This window comes from Cyanistes caeruleus, chromosome 30, assembly GCF_971803275.1.
Source record: "Cyanistes caeruleus chromosome 30, bCyaCae1.hap1.1, whole genome shotgun sequence".
NCBI lineage: Eukaryota > Metazoa > Chordata > Aves > Passeriformes > Paridae > Cyanistes > Cyanistes caeruleus.
The window spans coordinates 2558945-2586412 of NC_141730.1; the positions used below are offsets into that span (position 1 = coordinate 2558945).

The following is a 27468-nucleotide window of genomic DNA, read 5'->3' on the forward strand; positions in this document are numbered from 1 at the left end:
GGGACCCCCCCGGGACCCCCCGGGACCCCCCAGGACCCCCTGAGACCCCCCCGGGACCACCTGGGACCCCCTGGGACCCCCCAGGACCCCCCGGGACCCCCCCAGGACCCCCCCGGGACCGCCCAGGACCCCCCGGGACCCCCCGGGACCCTGCCAGGAACCCCCCAGGACACCCCTGGGACCCCCCCGGACCCCCCCAGGACCCTCCGGGACCCCCCTGGGACCCCCCAGGACCCCCCCCGTGTCCCCTCCTCTGTCCCCAAACCCCGGGACCCCCCCCGGATTCCAACTGAGGAAACCCCATGGGAATAAACCAGTTCCAACCAGTTTGAACCAGTTCCAACCAGTTTGAACCAGTTTGAACCAGTTCCAACCAGTTCAAGCCCTGTTTAAAGCAGTTCTAACCAGTTTGAACCAGTTCCAACCCTGTTTAAACCAATTCTAACTGGTTCAAACCAGTTCAAACCAGTTCAAACCCTGCTTAAACCAGTTCAAACCAGTTCAAACCCTGTTTAAACCAATTCTAACTGGTTCAAACCAGTTCAAACCAGTTCAAACCCTGCTTAAACCAGTTCAAACCAGTTCAAACCCTGTTTAAACCACTTCAAACCAGTTCAAACCAATTCTCACCGGTTCAAACCAGTTTGAACCGTTTCAAACCAGTTTGAGCCGGTTTGAACCAGTTTGAACCGGTTTGAACCGTTTCAAACCAGTTTGAACCAGTTTGAACCAGTTTGAACCAGTTTGAACCGGTTTGAACCAGTTTGAACCAGTTTGAACCGGTTTGAACCAGTTTGAACCAGTTTGAACCAGTTTGAACCAGTTTGAACCGTTGCTCCCAGCTGAGCCCAAAAGCTGCGGTTCAGGCCCAAGAGGGGAGGGAGGGGCCGGAGAACTGGGATGGGAATGGGAGCAACTGGGAGAGGGAATGGGAGAAACTGGGAGCAACTGGGAGCAACTGGGGGCAACTGGGAGAGGGAATGGGAGCAACTGGGAGCAACTGGGATGGGAATGGGAGAACTGGGAGCAACTGGGATGGGAATGGGAGCAACTGGGATGGGAATGGGAGAACTGGGAGCAACTGGGAGAGGGATTGGGAGCAACTGGGAGCAACTGGGAGAGGGAATGGGAGCAACTGGGAGCAACTGGGAGCAACTGGGAGCAACTGGGAGAACTGGGGGCAACTGGGATGGGAATGGGAGCAACTGGGAGAGGGAATGGGAGCAACTGGGATGGGAATGCAAGCACTGGAGCAACTGGGGGCACTGGGAGAGGGAATGGGGAGGAACTGGGAGTAACTGGGATGGGATTGGGAGAGGGAATGGGAGCAACTGGGGGTAACTGGGAGCACTGGGATGGGGTTGGGAGCACTGGGAGCACTGGGAGGGAGCACTGGGGGCACTGGGATGGGGCACTGGGAGCACTGGGATGGGGCACTGGGGGCACTGGGAGCACTGGGAGCACTGGGAGGGGGATGGGCACTGGGGGCACTGGGATCACTGGGAGGGGGAGGGGCACTGGGGGCACTGGGAGGGGGATGGGCACTGGGAGCACTGGGAGGGGGAGGGGCACTGGGAGGGGCACTGGGATCACTGGGAGGGGGAGGGGCACTGGGGGCACTGGGAGCACTGGGAGGGGGAGGGGCACTGGGAGCACTGGGAGCACTGGGAGGGGGAGGGGCACTGGGAGGGGGATGGGCACTGGGAGCACTGGGAGGGGGAGGGGCACTGGGAGGGGGAGGGGCACTGGGATGGGCACTGGGATCACTGGGAGGGGGAGGGGTTCCCATCCCAAGGCGCCGTTCGGAGCGGACGGATCCGTTTTTATTTCTCCATCCGAAATCCGGGAATTCCCAACATTCCAAGGGAACCCCGGGGGATCCCGGCCGGAGCCTCCGGGGTCAAAGGTCAGGGGTCGGGGCAGTCCTGGGCCGACATTCCCGGCAATTCCGGGAATTCCGGGAATTCCGGCCTGTGCCCAACCCCCACCTCGCCGGGAGCCTCCCGGGAATTCACGGAAATAAATACAGGGAATAGATCCCAAAAATCCCGGGAATTCCGATAGCGATTTGGCGGGAAAACAAAACAAAACAAAACAAAAAAAAAAGCGGCGGATTTCTGGAATTTTGGCGGGAAAAGAACGGAATTTTCCGGGGCTCGAGGGAGGATTTTTTTTTTTTTCCAAAGTCCTGGAATTTTTGGGGGGAATTTTTCTTCGGGAAAAAGGCGGGAAATTCGGATTTTTGATTTGGAAACTCCCCCAAAAAAATGGGAAAAAAAAAAAAAATACGGAATTCTGAATCCGGTTGGGAAAAAAACCTCCGGAATTCAGGCGGGAACGGCGAGAATCCCAAAAAATCCTTGGGAAAGGAGGGGGGGAAATTCCCGGATTCCGCCACGGGAGCGATCCCAAACTTCTTCCCTCGGGAAAGGCTCCGAGTCCAGCGGGAATTCCGGGAATTCCGGAGGGGAAATCCCGGGATTCAGGTTTCCACCACTCGGATCAGGGGCAGCGGCTTCGGGCCCGGGAGGCGTTTGCTGGGGAAAAAAACGGGATAAAAAAAATGTGGGAAAGGGTTTTTTGGGAATTCTGGGATTCCTAAAAATTCCCTGGAGGAGGATTTGGGATCGGCCGGAGAGGCGGGAAAATGAGGGGGGGGTTTGGGTTATTCCCAAATGTGGAGGAGGAGCCCGAAATTCCCAAAGTTGGGTCATAAATCCCATGGGAATCCCAAAATCCAAGGAAAATCCCCAAATCAGGAAGAGATCCTGGAATTCCTGACCCGGATCCCGACATTCCCGATCCAAATCACAACCCAAATCCTGGAATTCCAAACCCAAATCCTGGAATTCCTGACCCCAATCCCAGAATTCCTGACCCCAATCCCAGAATTCCTGACCCCAATCCCAGAATTCCGAACCCAAATCCTGGAATTCCCGACCCCAATCCCAGAATTCCAAACCCAAATCCTGGAATTCCCGACCCCAATCCTGGAATTCCTGACCCCAATCCCAGAATTCCAAACCCAAATCCTGGAATTCCCAACCCAAATCCCAACCCGAATCCTGGAATTCTTGACCCAAATCCCGACATTCCCGACCCAATCCCAACCCAATCCTGACCCCAATCCTGGAATTCCTGACCAAAATCCCGGGATTCCTGACCCCAATCCTGACCCAAATCCCGACATTCCCGATCCAAATCACAACCCAAATCCTGGAATTCCTGACCCCAATCCTGGAATTCCCGACCCAAATCCCGACATTCCCGACCCAAATCCCGACCCAAATCCTGGAATTCCTGACCCAAATCCCAACATTCCCAACCCAAATCCTGGCATTCCCGATCCCGGAATTCCCGATCCCGGAATTCCCGATCCCGACATTCCCGATCCTGGCATTCCCGATCCCGACATTCCCGATCGATCCCGTCATTCCCAATCCCAACATTCCCAATCCCGTCATTCCCAATCAATCCCGGCATTCCCAATCAATCCCGGCATTCCCGATCGATCCCGACATTCCCGATCCCGGAATTCCCGGTCGATCCTGACATTCCCAATCCCGGCATTCCCAGTCGATCCCGACATTCCCGATCCCGACATTCCCGGTCGATCCTGGCATTCCCGATCCCGACATTCCCGATCCCGGAATTCCCGGTTGATCCCGGAATTCCCAGTCGATCCTGACATTCCCGATCGATCCCAGCATTCCCGATCGATCCCGGCATTCCCAATTGATCCCGACATTCCCAATCCCGGCATTCCCAGTCGATCCCAGCATTCCCAGTCGATCCTGACATTCCCGATCGATCCTGGCATTCCCAATCCCGACATTCCCGATCGATCCCGAAATTCCCAATCCCGACATTCCCAATCAATCCCGGCATTCCCAATACCGACATTCCCGATCCCGACATTCCCGATCAATCCCGACATTCCCGATCAATCCCGACATTCCCAATCAATCCCGGCATTCCCGATCAATCTCGGAATTCCCAGTCGATCCCGGCATTCCCGGTGGATCCCGGCATTCCCGGTGGATCCCGTCATTCCCGGTGGATCCCGGAATTCCCAATCCCGGAATTCCCGGTCGATCCCGGCATTCCCGGTCGATCCCGGAATTCCCGGTCGATCCCAACATTCCCGGTGGATCCCGGCATTCCCAATCCCGGCATTCCCGGTGGATCCCGGCATTCCCGGTGGATCCCGGACCTGCTGACGTATTCGGATCTGGAGCGTGTCCGGGCGCCGCTCCCGGCCCGGCTCACTTGTTTCTCGATCAGGTGCTCGATCCGGTCGTGCATCTCCAAATTCTGGGAATAAAAACCGGGAATTTGGGATCCGGGATTTTCCAACCCCCCGGGAGAGGCCTTGGGGTGCTCGGAATGGGAATTTTTTTTTGGGGGGGATTTGGGGAATTCCGGAGGGATTTGGGAGGGGTTTTCCGGGGGAAAAATGAGATTTGGGAGTTTTCCTCTCGCGAAATTCCCAGATTTCGCTTTTGGATTGGGAATTTCCCGGGGATTTCCTAAATCCGGTGGGAATTTCCTGGCTCAGGTGGGAATTTGGGGAATTTTGGGGTTTTTTTCCGGATTTTTTTTGGGGTGTTTTGGGGTCTTTTCAAGTCCTGATTCCGTCCCTTTTCCTCCATTCCCAGTTTTCCAACCACCCCCACCAACCCAATCCCGGAATTCCCGACCCAATCCCGACATTCCTGATCCGGATTCCGATATTCCTGACCCAATCCCGGAATTCCTGACCCCAATCCCGACATTCCTGACCCCAATCCCGACATTCCCGACCCCAATCCCGACATTCCTAACCCCGATCCCGGCATTCCCGACCCAAATCCCGACATTCCAGACCCAAATCCTGACATTCCAGACCCAAATCCCGACATTCCAGACCCAAATCCTGACATTCCCGACCCCAATCTGGACATTCCCAACCCAAATCCTGAAATTCCCAACCCAATCCCGACATTCTCGATCCAATCCTGGAATTCCCAACCCAATCCTGACCCCAATCCCGACATTCCCGACCCAAATCCCAGAATTCCCAACCCATTCCCGACCCCAATCCCAACATTCCCGACCCCAATCCCAGAATTCCCGACCCAATCCCGACATTCCCGACCCAATCCCGCCATTCCCGACCCGAATCCCGACGCAATCCTGACATTCCAGACCCAATCCTGACATTCCCAACCCAATCCCAACATTCCCGACCCAATCCCGACATTCCCTACCCAAATCCCGGAATTCCCAACCCAATCCCAACCCCAATCCCGACATTCCCGACCCAATCCCGGAATTCCCGACCCCGATCCCGACATTCCTGATCCGGATTCCGACATTCCTGACCCCGATCCCGGAATTCCCGACCCAAATCCCGACATTCCTGACCCCGATCCTGACATTCCCGACCCAATCCCGCCATTCCCGACCCAAATCCCGACATTCCTGACCCCGATCCTGGCATTCCCGACCCAATCCCGCCATTCCCGACCCAATCCCGACATTCCCGACCCCAATCCCGACATTCCCGCCCCAATCCCAGAATTCCCAACCCATTCCCAACCCCAATCCCAACATTCCCAACCCCGATCCTGACATTCCCGACCCAAATCCCAACATTCCTGACCCAATCCCGACATTCCCAACCCAATCCCGGAATTCCCGACCCCAATCCGGACATTCCCGACCCGAATCCCGACCCAATCCTGACATTCCCGACCCAATCCTGACATTCCCGACCCAATCCCGACATTCCCAACCCAATCCCGACATTCCCGACCCCAATCCCAACATTCCCGACCCGATCCCAACATTCCAGACCCAATCCCGACATTCCCAACCCCAATCCCAACATTCCCGACCCAATCCCGACATTCCCGACCCCAATCCCAACATTCCCGACCCAATCCCAACATTCCCGACCCAATCTCGGATCCGATCCCGCGGAATTCCGGCCCCACCTCCGCTTCCAGGTAGGAAACTCTTTCCTTCAGCTCCTGGATCGCCGCGTCCTTGGCCTGGATCACGCTCTTGGAATTCTGCAGCTGCAATCCCAAAATTCCCAAAAGTTTGGGAATTCCCGGATTTTTCCCGGATTTTTTTTTCCCCCCTTGGTTTTTCCCAGATTTTTCCCAAATTTTTTCCCTGGTTTTTCCCGGATTTTTCCCCGATTTTTTCCTCTTTTTTCCTGGATTTTTCCTTCTTTTTTCCCAGATTTTTCCCAGATTTTTTCCTCTTTTTTCCCAGATTTTTCCCAGATTTTTCCCAGATTTTTTTTTCCCCCCTTGGTTTTTCCTGGATTTTTCCCAGATTCTTTCCTCTTTTTTCCCAGATTTTTCCCAGATTTTCCCCAGATTTTTCCCATATTTTCCCAGATTTTTCCCAGATTTTCCCAGATTTTTCCCATATTTTTCCCAGATTTTCCCCAGATTTTTCCCAGATTTTCCCAGATTTTCCCTGGATTTTTCCCAGATTTTTCCCAGATTTTCCCCGGATTTTTCCCATATTTTTCCCAGATTTTTCCCATATTTCCCCAGATTTTCCCCAGATTTTCCCCCAATTTTCCCAGATTTTTCCCAAGTTTTCCCCATATATTTCTCATATTTTCCCAGATTTTCCCTGGATTTTTCCCATATTTTTCCTGGGATTTTTCCCAGATTTTCCCAGATTTTCCCAGATTTTCCCAGATTTTCCCCAGATTTTCCCCAGATTTTTCCCAGATTTTCCCCATATTTTTCTCATATTTTCCCATATTTTTCCCATATTTTTCCCATATATTTCCCGGGATTTTTCCCAGATTTTTCCCAGATTTTCCCATATTTTCCCCAGATTTTCCCCAGATTTTCCCCGGATTTTTCCCATATTCTCCCCATATTTTTCCCGGATTTTCCCCATATTTTTCCCAGGATTTTCCCAGGATTTTCCCATATTTTTCCCGGATTTTTCCCGTTTTTTTCCCGGATTTTCCCCCTCACCTGCTCGATCATCTGGCGCACTTTTCTCTGCTGACTCTTCAGCATGTCGTCCAGGTGATGGATTTTCTCCCGGAGCGTCGCCACCTCCTTTTCCAGCTGCGATGAACTGGGAAAAAAATCAGGAAAAAATCACCGGGAACGGCCTCCAAAAAAATCTGGGAATTCCCACATCAAAAAATCCCCAAAAAATCCGGAATTCCCGCTCCGAAAAACAGCCGGGAATTGTCGCGCCCAAGAAAAAAATGGGAATTCTGAGATGAAAAACTGGGATTGTTCACACCCTAAAAAATCGGGAATGGCCACGCCAAGAAAACTCTGGAATTCCCATTGAAAAAAATCCCTGGGAATGCTCATCCTGGAAAAAAAACTGGGAATGTTCATCCCAAAAAACTGGGAATGTCCAATTCAAACAAAATTCTGGGATAAGGGGAAAAAGTCGGGATTTTGGGAATGAGTCGGGGCTAGAGGGGTTTGGCATTCCCAGGATTCTCCCATTCCCGGAATTCCCATTCCCAGAATTCCCTTTTTCCCGGGATTCCCATTCCTGGGATTCCCCCATTCCCGGAATTCCCATTCCCAGAATTCCCTTTTTCCCGGGATTCCCATTCCTGGGATTCCCCCATTCCCGAAATTCCCATTCCCAGAATTCCCTTTTTCCCGGGATTCCCATTCCCGGCATTCCCATTTTCCCCAGAATTCCCATTTTTCCCAGCATTCCCATTTTCCCCAGCATTCCCATTTTCCCAGAATTCCCATTTTCCCAGCATTCCCATTTTCCCAGCATTCCCATTTTCCCAGCATTCCCATTTTTCCCAGAATTCCCATTTTTCCCGGGGTTCCCATTTTTCCCAACATTCCCATTTCCCCCGACATTCCCATTTTCCCGACATTCCCATTTTTCCAGAATTCCCATTTTCCCCAGAATTCCCATTTTCCCCTGGCATTCCCTTTTTCCCAGCATTCCCATTTTCCCCAGAATTCCCATTTTCCCAGCATTCCCATTTTCCCCACCATTCCCATTTTTCCCAGAATTCCCATTTTCCCAGCATTCCCATTTTTCCCAGAATTCCCATTTTCCCGGCATTCCCATTTTCCCCGGGATTCCCATTTTTCCCAGCATTCCCATTTTTCCCAGAATTCCCGTTTTTCCCGGGGTTCCCATTTTTCCCAACATTCCCATTTTCCCAGCATTCCCATTTTCCCCGACATTCCCATTTTCCCCCGGCATTCCCATTTTCCCAGCATTCCCATTTTCCCCAGAATTCCCATTTTCCCAGAATTCCCATTTTCCCAGCATTCCCATTTTGCCCAGCATTCCCGTTTTCCCGGCATTCCCATTTTCCCCAACATTCCCATTTTTCCCAACATTCCCATTTTTCCCACCATTCCCATTTTTCCCACCATTCCCATTTTCCCCGGCATTCCCATTTTTCCCAGCATTCCCATTTTCCCAGCATTCCCATTTTCCCCCGGCATTCCCGTTTTTCCCAATATTCCCATTTTCCCAGCATTCCCATTTTTCCCAGCATTCCCATTTTTCCCAGCATTCCCATTTTCCCCCGACATTCCCATTTTCCCAGCATTCCCATTTCCCCCAGCATTCCCGTTTTTCCCAGAATTCCCATTTTCCCAGGATTCCCATTTTTCCCAGCATTCCCATTTTCCCCAGCATTCCCATTTTCCCAGAATTCCCATTTTTCCCAACATTCCCATTTTCCCAACATTCCCATTTTCCCCAGAATTCCCATTTTTCCCAGCATTCCCATTTTCCCCAGGATTCCCGTTTTCCCCAGCATTCCCATTTTTCCCGGCATTCCCGTTTTTCCCGGCATCCCCGTTTTCCCCAGCATTCCCGTTTTTCCCGGCATTCCCGTTTTTCCCGGGGTTCTCACCGCTCCTGCTGGGCCGCCCGGGCCCCCTCGGCCTCGCGGAGCCTCCTCAGCTCGGCCTGGCCCAGCTCCAGGCGCTCCCGCAGATCCCGCTGCTCCTGGCGCCGGAGAGACCGGAACGGGGTGGGAACGGGAACGGGAATGGCGGGAATGGGGTGGGAACGGGATGGGAATGGGATGGGAATTTGATGGGAATGGGGTGGGAACGGGAACGGGAATGGTGGGAATGGGATGGGAACGGGGTGGGAACGGGAACGGGAATGGCGGGAATGGGGTGGGAACGGGGTGGGAATGGTGGGAATGGGGTGGGAATGGGATGGGAATGGTGGGAACAGGAATGGGAATGGGATGGGAATGGGATGGGAAAGGCGAGAATGGGATGGGAACGGGAATGGGAATGGTGGGAATGGGATGGGAATGGGGATGGGAATGGGATGGGAATGGGATGGGAATGGGAATGGGAATGGGATGGGAATGGGATGGGAATGGGAATGGGAATGGGATGGGAACAGTGGGAATGGGATGGGAATGGTGGGAATGGTGGGAATGGGAATGGGATGGGAAAGGCGAGAATGGGAATAGGACAGGAATGGGATGGGAATGATGGGAATGGCGGGAATGGGATGGGAATGGGGTGGGAATGGGGATGGGAATGGGATGGGAATGGTGGGAATGGGAATAGTGGGAATGGGGATGGGAATGGGATGGGAATGGTGGGAATGGGAATAGTGGGAATGGGGTGGGAATGGGATGGGAATGGTGGGAATGGGGTGGGAATGATGGGAATGGGATGGGAACGGGATGGGAATGGGATGGGAATGGTGGGAATGGGATGGGAATGGGATGGGAATGGGATGGGAATGGCGGGAACGGGATGGGAATGGCGGGAATGGGACGGGATATTGAGAACAGCAGGAATGGGATGGGAACGGCAGGAATGGGGTGGGATATTGGGAATGGGGTGGGATATTGAGAACAGCAGGAATGGGATGGGAACGGCAGGAATGGCGGGAATGGGGTGGGAATAACGGGATTGGGACGGGATATTGGGAATGGGGTGGGATATTGGGAATAGCAGGAATGGGGTGGGAATATTTGGAATGGGTTGGGATATCAGGAATGGGGTGGGAATATTGAGATATCAGGATTGGGTCAGGATATTGGGAATGGGATGGATCCCCAATGCCCCTATGGATCCCAAATACCCCAATCCCAATCCCAATCCCGATCCCGATCCCAATCCCAATCCCAATCCCAATCATAGATCCCGATCCTGATCTCGATCCTGATGATGGATCCCAATCCCGATCCCAATCCCAATCCTGATCCCAATGATGGATCCTAATCCTGATCCTGATCCCGATCCTGATCCCGATCCTGATGATGGATCCCAATCCCGATCCCAATCCCAATCCTGATCCCAATGATGGATCCTAATCCTGATCCCAATCCCGATCCTGATGATGGATCCCGATCCCGATCCCGATCCCGATGATGGATCCCAGTCCCGATCCCAGTCCCGATCCCAATCCCGATGATGGATCCCGATCCCGATCCCGATCCTGATCCCAATCCCGATCCCGATCCCGATCCCGATCACAATCCCAATCCTGCTCCTGCTCCCGATCCCAATCCCGATGATGGATCCCACTCCCAATCCTGATCCCGATGATGGATCCCGCTCCTGATCCTGATCCCGATGATGGATCCCAATCCCGATCCCGATCCCGATCCCAATCCCGATGATGGATCCCGCTCCTGATCCTGATCCCGATGATGGATCCCGATCCCAATCCCGATGATGGATCCCGATCCCGATCCCGATCCCAATCCCAATCCCGATGATGGATCCCGATGATGGATCCCGATCCTGATCCCGCTCCCGATCCCAATCCTGATGATGGATCCCGATCCCGATCCCGATCCCGATCCCGATGATGGATCCCGATCCTGATCCCAATCCCGATCCCGATCCCTCTCCCGATCCCGATCCCCCAGCACCTTTTCCGTGTTCTCCAGGAGCCTCTGGAGCTCCTGCACCTGCAGCTCCCGCTCGGCCGCTTCCTGCTCCGCCCGGCGCCGCCCGCGCTCCGCCCGCTCCGCCCGCTCCCGCAGCTGCTCCTGCCACCGCTGCCACGGGAAACCGGGAATGGAGACACCGGAATGTTCCGGAACTTCCCTGGGCAGGGAGATCCCACAAAAAACCCCGGGAATGGAGACCCCGGGAATGTTCCGGAACCTGCCCTGGGGAGATCCCATAAAAACCCCGGGAGTGGAGAGACCGGGAATGTTCCGGAACCTTCCCTGGCCAGGGAGATCCCGCAAAAAACCCCGGGAATGGAGACACCGGAATGTTCCAGAACCTGCCCTGGGGAGATCCCATAAAAACCCCGGGAATGGAGACACCGGAATGTTCCAGAACCTGTCCTGGGGAGATCCCATAAAAACCCCGGGAATGGAGACACCGGAATGTTCCGGAACCTTCCCTGGGGAGATCCCATAAAAACCCCGGGAATGGAGACACCGGAATGTTCCGGAATTTCCCTGGGCGGGGAGATCCCACAAAAAAACCCCGGGAATGGAGACCCCGGGAATGTTCCGGAACCTTCCCTAGGCAGGGAGATCCCACAAAAAAGCCCTGGGAATGGAGACACCGGGAACCTTCCAGAACCTGCCCTGGGCGGGGAGATCCCGCAAAAAACCCCGGGAATGGAGACACCGGAATGTTCCGGAACCTTCCCTGGCCAGGGAGATCCCGCAAAAAAACCCCGGGAATGGAGACACCGGAATGTTCCGGAACCTGCCCTGGGGAGATCCCATAAAAACCCCGGGAATGGAGACACCGGGAATGTTCCGGAACCTTCCCTGGCCAGGGAGATCCCGCAAAAAACCCCGGGAATGGAGAGACCGGAATGTTCCAGAACCTGCCCTGGGGAGATCCCATAAAAACCCCGGGAATGGAGACACCGGAATGTTCCGGAACCTTCCCTGGGGAGATCCCATAAAAACCCCGGGAATGGAGACACCGGAATGTTCCGGAATTTCCCTGGGCGGGGAGATCCCGCAAAAAAGCCCTGGGAATGGAGAGACCGGAATGTTCCGGAACTTCCCTGGGCAGGGAGATCCCACAAAAAACCCCGGGAATGGAGAGACCGGGAATGTTCCGGAACTTCCCTGGGGAGATCCCATAAAAACCCCGGGAATGGAGACACCGGAATGTTCCGGAACCTTCCCTGGGCAGGGAGATCCCGCAAAAAACCCCGGGAATGGAGAGACCGGAACCTTCCGGAACCTTCCCTGGGCAGGGAGATCCCGCAAAAAAACCCCGGGAATGGAGACCCCAGGAATGTTCCGGAACCTGCCCTGGGCGGGGAGATCCCGCAAAAAAACCCCGGGAATGGAGACACCGGAATGTTCTGGAACCTTCCCTGGGCAGGGAGATCCCATAAAAACCCCGGGAATGGAGACACCGGGAACCTTCAGGAACCTTCCCTGGGCAGGGAGATCCCGCAAAAAACCCCGGGAATGGAGAGACCGGAACGTTCCGGAACCTTCCCTGGGGAGATCCCATAAAAACCCCAGGAATGGAGACCCCGGGAATGTTCTGGAACCTTCCCTGGGCAGGGAGATCCCGCAAAAAAAAACGGGAATGGAGGCACCGGAATGTTCCGGAACCTGCCCTGGGCAGGGAGATCCCGCAAAAAAAACTGGGAATGTTCCGGAACCTTCCCTGGGCAGGGAGATCCCGCAAAAAAACCCCGGGAATGGAGAGACCGGAATGTTCCGGAACCTTCCCTGGGCGGGGAGATCCCGCAAAAAAAACTGGGAATGGAGACACCGGAATGTTCCGGAACCTTCCCTGGGCAGGGAGATCCCACAAAAAAACCCCGGGAATGGAGAGACCGGAACGTTCCGGAACCTTCCCTGGGGAGATCCCATAAAAACCCCAGGAATGGAGACCCCGGGAATGTTCTGGAACCTTCCCTGGGCAGGGAGATCCCGCAAAAAAACCCAGGAATGGATCCCAAGGAACATTCCAGAACTTCCTGGAATTCCTCTAAAAAAACCCCGGGAATGGATCCCAAGGAACATTCCAGAACTTCCTGGAAATCCCAGAAAAAAACCCCCGGGAATGGATCCCAAGGAAAATTCCAGAACTTCCTGGAAATCCTGGAAAAACCCCCCGGGAATGGATCCCAAGGAAAATTCCAGAACTTCCTGGAAATCCCGGAAAAAAGCTCCGGGAATGGATCCCAAGGAAAATTCCAGAACTTCCTGGAAATCCCGGAAAAAACCCCCGGGATTGGATCCCAAGGAAAATTCCAGAACTTCCTGGAGATCCTGGAAAAACCCCCCGGGAATGGATCCCAAGGAACATTCTGGAACTTCCTGGAATTCCTCTAAAAAAACCCCGGGAATGGATCCCAAGGAAAATTCCAGAACTTCCTGGAAATCCCGGAAAAACCCCCGGGAATGGATCCCAAGGAACATTCCAGAACTTCCTGGAAATCCTGGAAAAAACCCCCGGGAATGGATCCCAAGGAACATTCTGGAACATCCTGGAAATCCCGGAAAAAACCCCTGGGAATGGATCCCAAGGAAAATTCCAGAACTTCCTGGAATTCCTCTAAAAAAACCCTGGGAATGGATCCCAAGGAACATTCCAGAACTTCCTGGAAATCCCGGAAAAAAGCTCCGGGATTGGATCCCAAGGAAAATTCCAGAACTTCCTGGAAATCCCAGAAAAAAGCTCCGGGAATGGATCCCAAGGAACATTCCAGAACTTCCTGGAAATCCCGGAAAAACCCCGGGAATGGATCCCAAGGAAAATTCCAGAATTTCCTGGAAATCCCGGAAAAAAACCCCAGGATTGGATCCCAAGGAAAATTCCAGAACTTCCTGGAAATCCTGGAAAAAACCCCCGGGAATGGATCCCAAGGAACATTCCAGAACTTCCCTCTCCAGGAAGATTTCCCCGGAAATTCCGGATTTTCCCGGAGATCCCTTAAAAAAAAAAAACCCCGGAGAGGAAAAAATTCCTTGGGAAAATTCCCGGATTTTGGAGGGAATTTTTGGGAAAAGAAGATCCCGGAATTCCGGGGTGGGGCGGGGCCGATGACGTCATCGAGATTCCCGAAAAAAACATCCGGGAGTGGCCGGAATGAAACCGGGAAAGGGATAATTAACGGGGGGAGGGGCAGCAATTAATCCCAGGGAGGGGATAATTAACGAGGGGAGGGGATAATTAACGAGGGGAGGGGTAATTAATGGGGGGAGGGGATAATTAATCCTTCGGATCCTGGAAAAGGCCGAAGAATTCCTCACCCCTCCAAAAAATTGGGATAAAATTCCCATCAAGAATTCCGGAATTTGGGGAAAATTCTCCCCAAAATTCCCAAATTTGGTCAAATTCCCCCCTAAAATTCCCAGATTTGGGCAAAATTCTCCCTAAAATTCCCAAATTTGCTCAAAATCCTTCCCAAAATTCCCAAATTTGGGCAAAATCCTCCCTAAAATTCCCAAATTTGGGCAAATTCCCCCAAAAAATCCCAAATTTGGGCAAAATCCTCCCTAAAATTCCCAAATTTTGGGCAAAATCCTCCCTAAAATTCCTGAATTTGGGGAAAATCCCTCCCAAAATTCCCAAATTTGGGCAAAATCCCCCTAAAATTCCCAAATTTGGGGAAAATCCCCCTAAAATTCCCAAATTTGGGCAAAATTCCCCCTAAAATTCCCAGATTTGGGCAAAATTCCCCCTAAAATTCCCAGATTTGGGCAAAATTCCCCTAAAATTCCCAGATTTGGTCAAATTCCCCCCTAAAATTCCCAAATTTGGGCAAAATTCCCCCTAAAATTCCCAAATTTGGGGAAATTCCCCCCTAAAATTCCCAGATTTGGGCAAAATTCCCCCTAAAATTCCCAGATTTGGTCAAAATCCCCCCTAAAATTCCCAGATTTGGTCAAAATTCCCCCTAAAATTCCCAGATTTGGTCAAAATCCCCCCTAAAATTCCCAAATTTGAGGAAAATCCTCCCTAAAATTCCTGAATTTGGGGAAAATCCTCCCAAAATTCCCAAATTTGGTCAAAATCCCCCCTAAAATCCCCAAATTTGCTCAAAATCCCCCCTAAAATTCCCAAATTTTGGGCAAAATCCTCCCTAAAATTCCCAAATTTTTGACTTTTCCAAGAGATCAAAAAAATCCCCCAAATCTGAATTTTTAGCCCAAACCGAAACCTCCAAATTCCCGATTAAAAATTGGAATTTTGGGATTCAAAATTTACCTGAAAACACCAAAAAAAATCCGGAATTAATCCCAAAATTCCCAATTTTTTAGTGGGAAATTTTTTTTTTTTTTTTAAAGTTTTTTTACCCCGATCCCGAATCCCATCCTGGAAAATTCCGGAATTTTCTCGTTTCCTACCGGATTTTCTTGGGAATTTCCAGGGCAGGAGCAGCTCCCGTTGTTCTCCAGCATCGCCTGAAATTTGGGAAAAAAAGGGAAAAATTGGGATTTATCCCGATTTTTATTCATTCCTGACATTCCTAATTCCCTTTTCCCATTTTTCCATGGATTTATTCCCATTTTTTCCCCTCCTAATTCCTCAATTTTCCATTCCCGCTTCCAAATTTGGGGCAAAATCCGGGAATTTTGGTCAAGGAACGACTCAAAAATTCCAGGATCGTCCTCGGGAGCTCCAAAATCTCCCCAGGAAACCCCAAATTTTCCCATTTTTCACCCAAAAATTTGGGAATATTCCCATTTTCCCATCCAAAAAATTGGGAATATTCCCATTTTCCCACCCAAAAATTGGGAATATTCCCATTTCCCACCCAAAAATTGGGAATATTCCCATTTTCCACCTCAAAATTGGGAATATTCCCATTTTCCACCCAAAAATTGGGAATTTTCCCATTTTCCATCCAAAAATTTGGGAATATTCCCATTTCCCACCCCAAAAATTGGGAATTTTCCCATTTTCCCACCCAAAAATTTGGAATATTCCCATTTTCCCACCAAAAAATTTGGGAATTTTCCCATTTTCCCACCCCAAAATTGGGAATTTTCCCATTTTCCACCCAAAAAATTGGGAATATTCCCATTTTTTCACCCAAAATTGGGAATATTCCCATTTTCCACCCAAAAATTGGGAATATTCCCATTTTCCCACCCAAAAATTGGGAATATTCCCATTTTCCCACCAAAAAAATTGGGACTTTTCCCATTTTCCCACCCAAAAATTGGGAATATTCCCATTTTCCCACCCAAAAATTGGAATTTTTTCCCCTTTTCTACCCCAAATTCCCTCTGGAATATTTTTTATTGGAGGAAATTCCCAATTTTTTGGGGTTAATTCCCGATTTTTTTACCTCTGAGCTCTCCTGGAATTCCCGGAATTCTTGGAATTCCTGGAATTCTGTCCGGGTCTGGAGTTTGGTGCTCAAATCTTCGCGGAGTTTTTTGAGGACGCTCCCAGCCTGGGAAAAAAATTGGGAATTTTTTGGGAATTTTGGGAATTTTTTAGGGATTTTGGGAATTTTGGGGGGATTTTGGGAATTTTTGGGGGGATTTTGGGAATTTTTTTGGGGGATTTTGGGAATTTTTTGGGAATTTTGGGAATTTTGGGAGGATTTTGGGAATTTTTGGGGGGATTTTGGGAATTTTTTTGGGGATTTCTGGGAATTTTTTGGGGATTTTGGGAATTTTTTTGGGGGAATTTTGGGAATTTTGGGGGGGATTTTGGGAATTTTTTTTGGGAATTTTGGGAATTTTGAGGGGAATTTGTGGGATTTTGAGGGATTTTTTAGGGAAAACCAAGGAATTCTTGAGGATTTTATGGATTTCTGTGGGATTTTGTGGGAATTTTCAAGGATTTTGTGGAATTTTGTGGAATTTTTGGAAATTTCTGTGGAATTTCTGGGATTTTGAGGGGGATTTTTTGGATTTTAAGTGAAATTTGTGGGAATTTGAGGGATTTTTTGGGGAAAACCAAGGAATTTTCCAGGATTTGATGGAATTCTGTGGAATTCTGTGGGATTTTGGGGGAATTTTTTGGGATTTTGAGGGGAATTTGTGAGATTTTGAGGGATTTTTTAGGGAAAACCAAGGAATTTTCCAGGATTTTATGGAATTTTATGGAATTTTGTGGGAATTTTCAAGGATTTTATGGAATTTTGTGGGAATTTGAGGGATTTTTTAGGGAAAACCAAGGAATTTTTGAGGATTTTGTGGAATTTTGAGGGATTTTTAGGAATTTGAAGGGAATTCTTGGGATTTTGAGGGGAATTTGTGAGATTTTGAGGGATTTTTAGGGGAAACCGAGGAATTTTCAAGGATTTTATGGAATTTTGTGGGAATTTGAGGGATTTTTTAGGGAAAACCAAGGAATTTTCCAGGATTTTATGGAATTTTGGGGATTTTTGTGGGATTTTGTGGAATTTTTTGGGATTTGAGGGAATTTTGAGGGAATTTTAGGGGAAAACCAGGGAATTCTTGAGGATTTTATGGAATTTTGGGGAATTTTTGTGGGATTTTGAGGGATTTTTTTTTGGAAAACCAAGGAATTTCAGTGGAATTTTTGGGATTTTGAGGGGATTTTGTGGGAATTTGAGGGATTTTTTTTGGAAAACCGAGGAATTCTCGAAGATTTTGTGGAATTTTAAGGGATTTTTTAGGGAAAACCGAGGAATTCTTGAGGATTTTGTGGAATTCTGTGGGATTTTTGCAGGAATTCCTGGGAAATTTTGGGAATTTTTGGGAATTTGAAGGGAATTCTTGGGGTTTTGTGGGAATTTGAGGGATTTTTTAGGGAAAACCGATGAATTTTTGAGGATTTTGTGGAATTTTGTGGAATTTTTGTGGATTTTGTGGAATTTTTTTGCATTTGAGGGGAATTTGAGGGGAAAACCAGGGAATTTTAATGGAATTTTAATGGGATTTTGTCAGATTTTGAGGGATTTTTTAGGGAAAACCAAGGAATTTTCAAGGATTTTGGGGAATTTTGTGGAATTTTATGGGATTTTTTTGGGAAAACCAAGGAATTTTTGAGGATTTGATGGAATTCTGTGGGATTTTTTTGGGAATTCCTGGGAATTTTGGGAATTTCACCTCCTGGATGTGCCGCACTTCGCTCTTGAGCTGCGTCACCGGCTCCTCGTGGTCGGAGCGAGCCTTGAGATAAACCTGGAATGGGAAAAAAATCGGGATTGGGAATAAACCGGGATTGGGAATGTTCCAAATCCATCCCGGAATTCCCACGGAATCGGGGGAAAATTCCCAAAAATTCCCGGGGTTTTTTTTTGACTCTGAGTTTTCCTGTTAAATCTGAATTTTCGGGGGTTTTTGGGGGATTTTGGGGAATTTTTGGGAATTTTTTGGGAATTTTTTGGGAATTTTATGTGGGAATTTTTGGGAATTTTATGTGGGAATTTTGTGGGAATTTCTCCTTGGGAATTTGGGGAATTTCAGGGGAATTTCTTGGGAATTTCCTGAGAATTTTTTGGGAATTTCTCCATGGGAATTTTGTGGGAATTTTGTGGGAATTTCTCCGTGGGAATTTGGGGAATTTCAGGGGAATTTCAGGGGAATTTTTTTGGAAATTTTTTTTGGAATTTTGTGGGAATTTCTTGGGAATTTTTTTGGAATTTTGTGGGAATTTCTCCGTGGGAATTTGGGGAATTTCAGGGGAATTTATTGGGAATTTTTTGGGAATTTCTTGGGAATTTTTTGGGAATTTTTTTGGAATTTCTCCGTGGGAATTTTGGGAATTTCTTGGGAATTTTTTTTGAATTTTGTGGGAATTTCTCCGTGGGAATTTGGGGAACTTTAGGGGAATTTTTTGGGAATTTTTTGGGAATTTTGTGGGAATTTCTCCGTGGGAATTTGGGGAATTTCAGGAGAATTTTTTGGAATTTTTTTGGAATTTTGTGGGAATTTCCCTGTGGGAATTTTGGGAATTTCAGGGGAATTTCTGGGATAATTTCTTGGGAATTTTTTTGGAATTTTGTGGGAATTTCTCCGTGGGAATTTTGGGAATTTCAGGGGAATTTCAGGGGAATTTCTTGGGAATTTTTTTGGAATTTTTTTGGAATTTTGTGGGAATTTCTCCATGGGAATTTTTGGGAATTTGGGGAATTTTGTGGGAATTTCTCCGTGGGAATTTGGGGAATTTCAGGGGAATTTCAGGGGAATTTTTTTGGAATTTTTTTGGAATTTTTTTGGAATTTTGTGGGAATTTCTCCATGGGAATTTTGTGGGAATTTGGGGAATTTTGTGGGAATTTCTCCGTGGGAATTTTGGGAATTTTGTGGGAATTTCTCCGTGGGAATCTGGGGAATTTCAGGAGAATTTATTGGGAATTTTTTTGGAATTTTGTGGGAATTTCTCCGTGGGAATTTCTTGGGAATTTTTTGGGAATTTCAGGGGAATTTTGTGGGAATTTTTTTGGATTTTTTTTGGAATTTTGTGTGAATTTCTCCCTGGGAATTTAGGGAATTTCAGGATAACTTTTCGGGAATGACCTTGATGATCTCCTCGTCTCCATCCTTGGATTTGACGCATTCCGAGGCCAAGGAATTCCCGTCGGATCTTTTGGCCACCATGGCAAAGGCTCTTCCCACCGGCTTGGGAATCAAAAACCGCAATTCCAGGGGAAAAAATTCCCAAAAAAACCCCAAAAATCCCAATTTTCCACCCTAAACCCCATGGCTGGCCGGGAATTATCCCAAAATTCCCCGATTTTCCCGGGAAAATCCCCAGTTGATCCCATTCCCTGTCCCGGAATTCCCAAATTTCCTCCTCAAATTCCCAATTTAGCCCCAAAATTCACATTTTTCCCCTCTAAATTCCCATTTTCCCCCAAAAAATCTCCCAAATTTCCCCCCCAAATTCCCAATTTTCCCCCAGAATTCCCGGATTTCCCCCAGAATTCCCAGATTTTCCCCCAGAATTCCCAGATTTCCCACCAGAATTCCCAGATTTCCCCCAGAATTCCCAGATTTTCCCCCCAAAACTCCTGAATTTCACCCCCAAATTCCCAATTTTCCCCAGAATTCCCAATTTCCCCCAAAATTCCCCCGAAACTCCCAAATTTCGCCCCAAAATTCCCAATTTCTCCCCAGAATTCCCAGATTTTCACCCCGAAACTCCCAAATTTCCATCCCAAACTCCCAATTTCCCCCAAAATTCCCAGAATTTCCCCCAAAATTCCCAGAATTTCCCCCAAAATTCCCCCCAAACTCCCAAATTTCACCCCCAAATTCCCAAATTTCCTCCCCAAATTCCCAATTTAGCCCCAAAATTCCCATTTTTTCCCCTCTAAATTCCCATTTTTCCCTCAAAATCTCCCGGATTTACCCCCAAATTCCCAATTTCCCCCAGAATTCCCAGAATTTCCCCCAGAATTCCCAGAATTTCCCCCAAAATTCCCCTAAACTCCCAAATTTTGCCCCAAAATTCCCAATTTCTCCCCAGAATTCCCAGATTTTCTCCCCAAAACTCCCAAATTTCCATCCCAAACTCCCAATTTCCCCCCAAATTCCCAGAATTTCCCCCAAAATTCCCCCCAAACTCCCAAATTTCACCCCCAAATTCCCCATTTCCCTCCAGAATTCCCAAATTTCCTCCCCAAATTCCCAATTTAGCCCCAAAATTCCCATTTTTCCCCCAAAAATCTCCCAAATTACACCCAAAATTCCCAATTTAGCCCCAAAATTCCCAGATTTCCCCCCAGAATTCCCAGATTTTCCCCAAAAATCTCCCAAATTTCATCCCCAAATTCCCAATTTTCCCCCAGAATTCCCAGATTTTCCCCAGAATTCCCAGATTTCCCCCAGAATTCCCAGATTTCCCCCAGAATTCCCAGATTTCCCCCAGAATTCCCGGATTTTCCCCCAGAATTCCCGGATTTTTCCCCAGAATTCCCAGATTTTCCCCAGAATTCCCAGATTTCCCCCAGAATTCCCGGATTTCCCCCAGAATTCCCAGATTTCCCCCAGAATTCCCGGATTTCCCCCCAGAATTCCCGGATTTTCCCTCAGAATTCCCAGATTTCCCCCAGAATTCCCAGATTTTCCCCCAGAATTCCCAGATTTCCCCCAGAATTCCCGGATTTCCCCCAGAATTCCCGGATTTTCCCCAGAATTCCCGGATTTCCCCCAGAATTCCCGGATTTTCCCCCAGAATTCCCGGATTTCCCCCAGAATTCCCAGATTTTCCCCAGAATTCCCAGATTTCCCCCAGAATTCCCAGATTTTCTCCCAGAATTCCCGGATTTCCCCCAGAATTCCCGGATTTTCCCCAGAATTCCCGGATTTTTCCCCAGAATTCCCGGATTTTTCCCCAGAATTCCCGGATTTCCCCCAGAATTCCCAGATTTTCCCCCAGAATTCCCAGATTTCCCCCAGAATTCCCAGATTTTCCCCAGAATTCCCGGATTTCCCCCAGAATTCCCGGATTTTCCCCCAGAATTCCCAAATTTCCCCCAGAATTCCCAGATTTTCCCCAGAATTCCCGGATTTCCCCCAGAATTCCCGGATTTTCCCCCAGAATTCCCAGATTTTCCCCCAGAATTCCCAGATTTTCCCCAGAATTCCCGGATTTCCCCCAGAATTCCCGGATTTCCCCCAGAATTCCCAGATTTTCCCCCAGAATTCCCGGATTTTCCCCAGAATTCCCGGATTTTCTTCACCTTCTGCTTGGGCCGATCCCCGGGGGGGTCCCTGGGCAGGCGCAGCCTCAGCCCCGGCCCGGCCTCCTGGGGAAAAACGGGAATAAAAACCGGGATTTGGGAATTTTGGGGATAAAGAAATGAAAATAAAAATAAAATAAAATAAAATAATATTAAAATAAAATAAAATAAAATAAAATTAAAATAAAATAAAAAAAAATAAAATAAAATAAAATTAAAATAAAATAAAATAAAAAAAATAAATTAAAATAAAATAAAAATAAAATTAAAATAAAATAAAATAAAATAAAATAAAATTAAAATAAAATAAAATAAAATAAAATAAAACAAAATTAAAATAAAATAAAATAAAATAAAATAAAATAAAATAAAATTAAAATAAAATAAAATAAAATAAAATTAAAATAAAATAAAATTAAAATTAAATAAAATAAAATAAAACAAAATTAAAATAAAATAAAATAAAATAAAATAAAATAAAATTAAAATAAAATAAAATAAAATTAAAATAAAATAAAATTAAAATAAAATAAAATAAAATAAAATAAAATAAAATAAAATAAAATAAAATAAAATAATAAATCCAGGAAAAATCAGGTAAAAAAATCCAGGGGAAATTTGGGATAAATCCAGGAAAAAATCCAGGAAAAAATGGGAAAAAAATTAGGAATAAATCCAGGAAAAATCCAGGATAAATCCGGGAAAAATCCAGGAAAAATCCAGGAAAAATCCAGGATAAATCCAGGAAAAAATGGGAAAAAAATAGGGATAAATCCAGGATAAATCCGGGATAAATCCAGAAAAAAATCTGGTAAAAATCCAGGATAAATCCAGGAAAAATTTGGGATAAATCCAGGAAAAAATGGGTAAAAATTAGGGATAAATCCAGGAAAAATCCAGGATAAATCCAGGGGAAAAATGGGTAAAAATTTGGGATAAATCCAGGATAAATACAGGAAAAAATGGGTAAAAATTCGGGATAAATCCAGGATAAATCCGGGATAAATCCAGGAAAAAATGGGTAAAAATTCAGGATAAATCCAGGATAAATCCAGGATAAATCTGATAAAAATCCAGGATAAATCCAGGAAAAAATGAGTAAAAATTTGGGATAAATCCAGGATAAATCCAGGAAAAAATGGGCAAAAATTAGGGATAAATCCGGGAAAAATCCGGGAAAAATCCGGGATAAATCCAGGAAAAATCCAGGAAAAATCCGGTATAAATCCAGGAAAAAATGGGTAAAAATCCAGGATAAATCCAGGAAAAAATGGGAAAAAAATAGGGATAAATCCAGGATAAATCCGGGATAAATCCAGAAAAAAATCTGGGATAAATCTGGTAAAAATCCAGGATAAATCCAGGATAAATCCAGGAAAAAATGAGTAAAAATTAGGGATAAATCCGGGATAAATCCGGGATAAATCCAGGATAAATCCAGGAAAAATCCGGGAAAAAATGAGTAAAAATCCGGGATAAATCCGGGATAAATCCAGGAAAAAATGGGTTAAAATTCAGGATAAATCCAGGAAAAATCCAGGAAAAATCTGGGATAAATCTGATAAAAACCCAGGAAAAATCCAGGATAAATCCAGGAAAAAATGGGGAAAAAATAGGGATAAATCCAGGATAAATCCAGGAAAAATCCAGGATAAATCCAGGGGATAAATCCGGGATAAATCCAGGATAAATCCAGGAAAAAATGGGTAAAAATTCGGGATAAATCCAGGATAAATCCAGGATAAATCCAGGATAAATCTGGGATAAATCCGGGATAAATCCAGGATAAATCCGGGATAAATCCGGGATAAATCTGGGATAAATCCGGGATAAATCCAGGATAAATCCGGGATAAATCCGGGATAAATCCGGGATAAATCCGGGATAAATCCAGGATAAATCCAGGATAAATCCAGGATAAATCCAGGAAAAAATGGGTAAAAATTCGGGATAAATCCAGGATAGATCCAGGAAAAAATGAGTAAAAATTCGGGATAAATCTGGGATAAATCCGGGATAAATCCAGGAAAAATCCGGGAAAAATCCAGGATAAATCCAGGAAAAAATGGGTAAAAATTTGGGATAAATCCGGGATAAATCCGGGATAAATCCGGGATAAATCCAGGAAAAATCCAGGAAAAATCCAGGAAAAAATGAGTAAAAATTCGGGATAAATCCATGATAAATCCAGGATAAATCCAGGATAAATCCGGGATAAATCCAGGATAAATCCAGGAAAAAATGGGTAAAAATTTGGGATAAATCCAGGATAAATCCAGGAAAAAGTGGGTAAAAATTCGGGATAAATCCAGGATAAATCCGGGATAAATCCGGGATAAATCCAGGACAAATCCAGCTTTTTTCCACCGGGATCAGGAATTGTGGAGGGAAGGAAAAATCCGACGCCAGATCCCAAATTTTTTTTTTATTTTTTTGGGAATTTTCCAAGAATTCCAGGACTCACCTCTGGATTCCAGGAGGATTTGGGGTCCCCTCCGGAATTTTCCAGGGATCCGGGGGAGTTTTCCAGGCTGGGAAATTCCGGGAATTCCGTGGGACGTCTCATGCTCAGCTCCTGCTGAAGCGGAAAATTCCCAAAATTCCCAAAATTCCCAAAAAATTCCAAAAAAAATCCCAAAAATTCCTAAAAATTCTCATCCCGAGGAATTTTTCCAGCCTGACCCCAGGGGGATTTTTTTTGGGAATTCACCGGGAATGGGGAATTTTGGGAATTCCCAAAAATCCTGGGATGGAAATTCCTAAAAATTCCAGGAGTGGAGAATCCCAAGGAAAAAACTTTGGGAATTTTGGGAATTCCCAAAAATCCCGGGATGGAAATTCCCAAAAATTCCAGGAGTGGGAGAATTCCAAGGAAAAAAAACTGGGAATTTTGGGAATTTTTGCGGGAATTTTGGGAATTCCCAAAAATCCTGGGATGGAAATTCCCAAAAATTCCAGGAGTGAAGAATCCCAAGGAAAAAACTTCGGGAATTTTGGGAATTCCCAAAAATCCTGGGATGGAAATTCCCAAAAATTCCAGGAGTGGAGAATTCCAAGGGAAAAAACTTCGGGAATTTTGGGAATTTTTGCGGGAATTTTGGGAATTCCCAAAAATCCTGGGATGGAAACTCCCAAAAATTCCAGGAGTGGAGAATTCCAAGGAAAAAACTTTGGGAATTTTGGGAATTCCCAAAAATCCTGGGATGGAAATTCCCAAAAATTCCAGGAGTGGAGAATTCCAAGGAAAAAACTTTGGGAATTTTGGGAATTTTTGCGGGAATTTTGGGAATTCCCAGAGATTCCAAACCTTTTCAAAGTTTGGGAATGAGGAATTTCCCTCTGGAAAAGCGGGAAAAAGGAGCCCAAAATCCCGGGAAAAATTCCCAATTTCCCAAATCCATAAAAAAAATCTTTGGGATCTTTGGGATTTGAGGATGAAAATTCCCAAAATTTTGGGATTTGGGGAGGGGTTGGATTTTTTTTTTTTGGGAATTTTTCAGCCCCACCCCGAGGCTCAGATGGAAAAAGCGGGAAAAATTTTGGGAAAAATCCCGGAAAAATTCGGGATTCGTAATTCCCACCCCCCCCCCAAAAAAAATCGGGAATTTGGGAATTTTTTGGGAGAGATTCCCGAGGAATTTATGGGAAAAAGGAGCCGGGAAAATCCCGGGATGGGATTTGGGGTTGGAATGAGGGGAAAAAAATGGGATTTGGGATCCTTCAAAATCGGATCCGGGAAGGGGAAAAATCCCGGGAATTCCGGGAATTCCGGGAATTTGGGGGAGGGGTCCCGGGGTTTTTAGGGAAGGGAATTTCGGGAATTTTTTTGGGGAAGGATTTGGGAATTTTGGGAATTTGGGGAGGGGTCCCGGGAATTCCAAATCCCTCAAAAATCGCTTCAGGAGGAGGGAAAAAATCCCGGGAATTCCGGGAATTTGGGGGAGGGGTCCCGGGGTTTTTAGGGAAGGGAATTTCGGGAATTTTCAGGGAAAGGATTTGGGAATTTTGGGAATTCCGAAGGGATTTGGGATCCCCTGAAATTCCCTGGGGAGGGGGAGGAAAAATCCTGGGAATTTTGGGAATTTGGGGAGGGGTCCCGGGAATTTCGGATCCCTCAAAAATCGCTTCAGGAGGAGGGAAAAAATCCCGGGAATTCCGGGAATTCCGGGAATTTGGGGGAGGGGTCCGGGGTTTTTAGGGAAGGGAATTTTGGGAATTTTTTTGGGGAAGGATTTGGGAATTTTGGGAATTCCGAAGGGATTTGGGATCCCCTAAAAATCCACGGGGGGGGGGAAAAAAATCCCGGGAATTCTGGGGAGGGGTCCCGGGGGAATTTTTCTTGGGAAGGATTTGGGAATTTTGGGAATTTGGGGAGGGGTCCCGGGAATTCCGAAGGGATTTGGGATCCCCTGAAAGTCCCTGGGGAGGGGGAGGAAAAATCCTGGGAATTCCGGGAATTCCGGGAATTTGGGGGAGGGGTCCCGGGGTTTTAGGGAAGGGAATTTTGGGAATTTTTTTTGGGAATTTTGGGAATTTGGGGAGGGGTCCCGGGAATTTCGGATCCCTCAAAAATCGCTTCAGGAGGAGGGAAAAAAATCCCGGGAATTTCGGGAATTCCGGGAATTTGGGGGAGGGGTCCCGGGGTTTTTAGGGAAGGAAATTTCAGGAATTTTTTTGGGGGAAGGATTTGGGAATTTCGGGAATTCCGAAGGGATTTGGGATCCCCTGAAATTCCCTGGGGAGGGGGAGGAAAAATCCTGGGAATTTTGGGAATTTGGGGAGGGGTCCCGGGAATTTCGGATCCCTCAAAAATCGCTTCAGGAGGAGGGAAAAAATCCCGGGAATTTCGGGAATTCCGGGAATTTGGGGGAGGGGTCCCGGGGTTTTTAGGGAAGGGAATTTTGGGAATTTTCTGGGGGGAAGGATTTGGGAATTTTGGGAATTCCGAAGGGATTTGGGATCCCCTAAAAATCCACGAAGGGGGGGGAGAAAAAATCCCGGGAATTCCGGGAATTCCGGGAATTTGGGGGAGGGGTCCCGGGGTTTTTAGGGAAGGGAATTTCGGGAATTTTTTTGGGGGAAGAATTTGGTAATTTTGGGAATTCCTAAGGGATTTGGGATCCCCCAAACTCTTCCCGGAGAGGGGGGAGGGGAGGGGTTGGGAATATCCCGAGAGTTCCGGGAATGAGGAAAGGAGAGGAATTTTGGGAAGGGGATCCAGGAATTCCCGGGAAGGGTCGCGAGGTTTTTAGGGAAGAAGATCCAGGAATTTTGGGAAGGGATCAGGGAATTTTAGGGAATTCCCAAAAAAACCGGGAAAAAAGAAAAAATCCCGGGAGTTCCGGGAAGAGCCCAAAAAAAAAAAAGGCCCCGGAAATTTTTTTTTTTTTGGCGCGGGAGGAAATTCCTGGAATTTTTTGGGGGTGGGGGGAGGGGAGAGAAAAACGCGGGAATTTTTTTTGGGGAAGGATTTGGGAATTTCGGGGTCTCACCGCCTTTTCCAGGAGCGCGGCCCAGCCCTGGAGCCCGTTCATGGCCCCGCCGCCACTTCCGCCTCACCTGAGCCAGGTGGCCACGCCCACCGCGGCCACGCCCTCCTTGGCCGCGCCCACTCCGCCCGCGAAATTGATCCGCGGTGGCCACGCCCACTTTGGCAGCGCCCACTCCGCCCCGCGGAATGTAATAGGGTTGGCCACGCCCCCTTTGGCCACGCCCCCTCCGCCCCCGCGGAATGTAATCGGGTTGGCCACGCCCACTTTGGCCACGCCCCCTCCGCCCCCGCGGAATGTAATCGGGTTGGCCACGCCCCCTTTGGCGCGCCCCCGGTGTTGTCGGTTTGGCCACGCCCCCTCTCGGTGTGTACATATATGGGCATGACTATATATGGGGGGAGGTGGGG

The 27468-nt window shown here is 47.7% G+C and overlaps 1 protein-coding gene across 3 annotated transcripts; it reads right to left on the minus strand.

Annotated features, from left to right (window-relative positions):
- Positions 1-1801: 1801 nt before the first annotated feature.
- TUFT1 (tuftelin 1) lies at positions 1802-27164 on the minus strand. Of its 3 annotated transcripts, none has more exons than XM_086866417.1 (13): positions 27062-27132; positions 24034-24147; positions 21570-21635; positions 19402-19503; positions 17990-18064; positions 16252-16359; positions 15305-15361; positions 10883-11011; positions 8885-8979; positions 6993-7098; positions 5979-6062; positions 4214-4314; positions 1802-2537 (listed from the first exon to the last, which is right to left on the minus strand). In XM_086866417.1, exons 1-13 carry the CDS (start codon positions 27101-27103, stop codon positions 2483-2485), a joined length of 1134 nt encoding a protein of 377 aa, XP_086722543.1. In that variant the 5' UTR covers positions 27104-27132; the 3' UTR covers positions 1802-2482. The 3 variants fall into 3 exon arrangements, with proteins under 3 accessions (XP_086722543.1, XP_086722544.1, XP_086722542.1); XM_086866418.1 differs by having other exon boundaries at positions 2157-2537; positions 24034-24144; positions 27062-27164; XM_086866416.1 differs by lacking the exons at positions 10883-11011; positions 15305-15361; positions 16252-16359; ... (3 more) ...; positions 24034-24147; positions 27062-27132 and having other exon boundaries at positions 2157-2537; positions 8885-10225.
- Between the last annotated feature and the right edge of the window lie 304 nt (positions 27165-27468).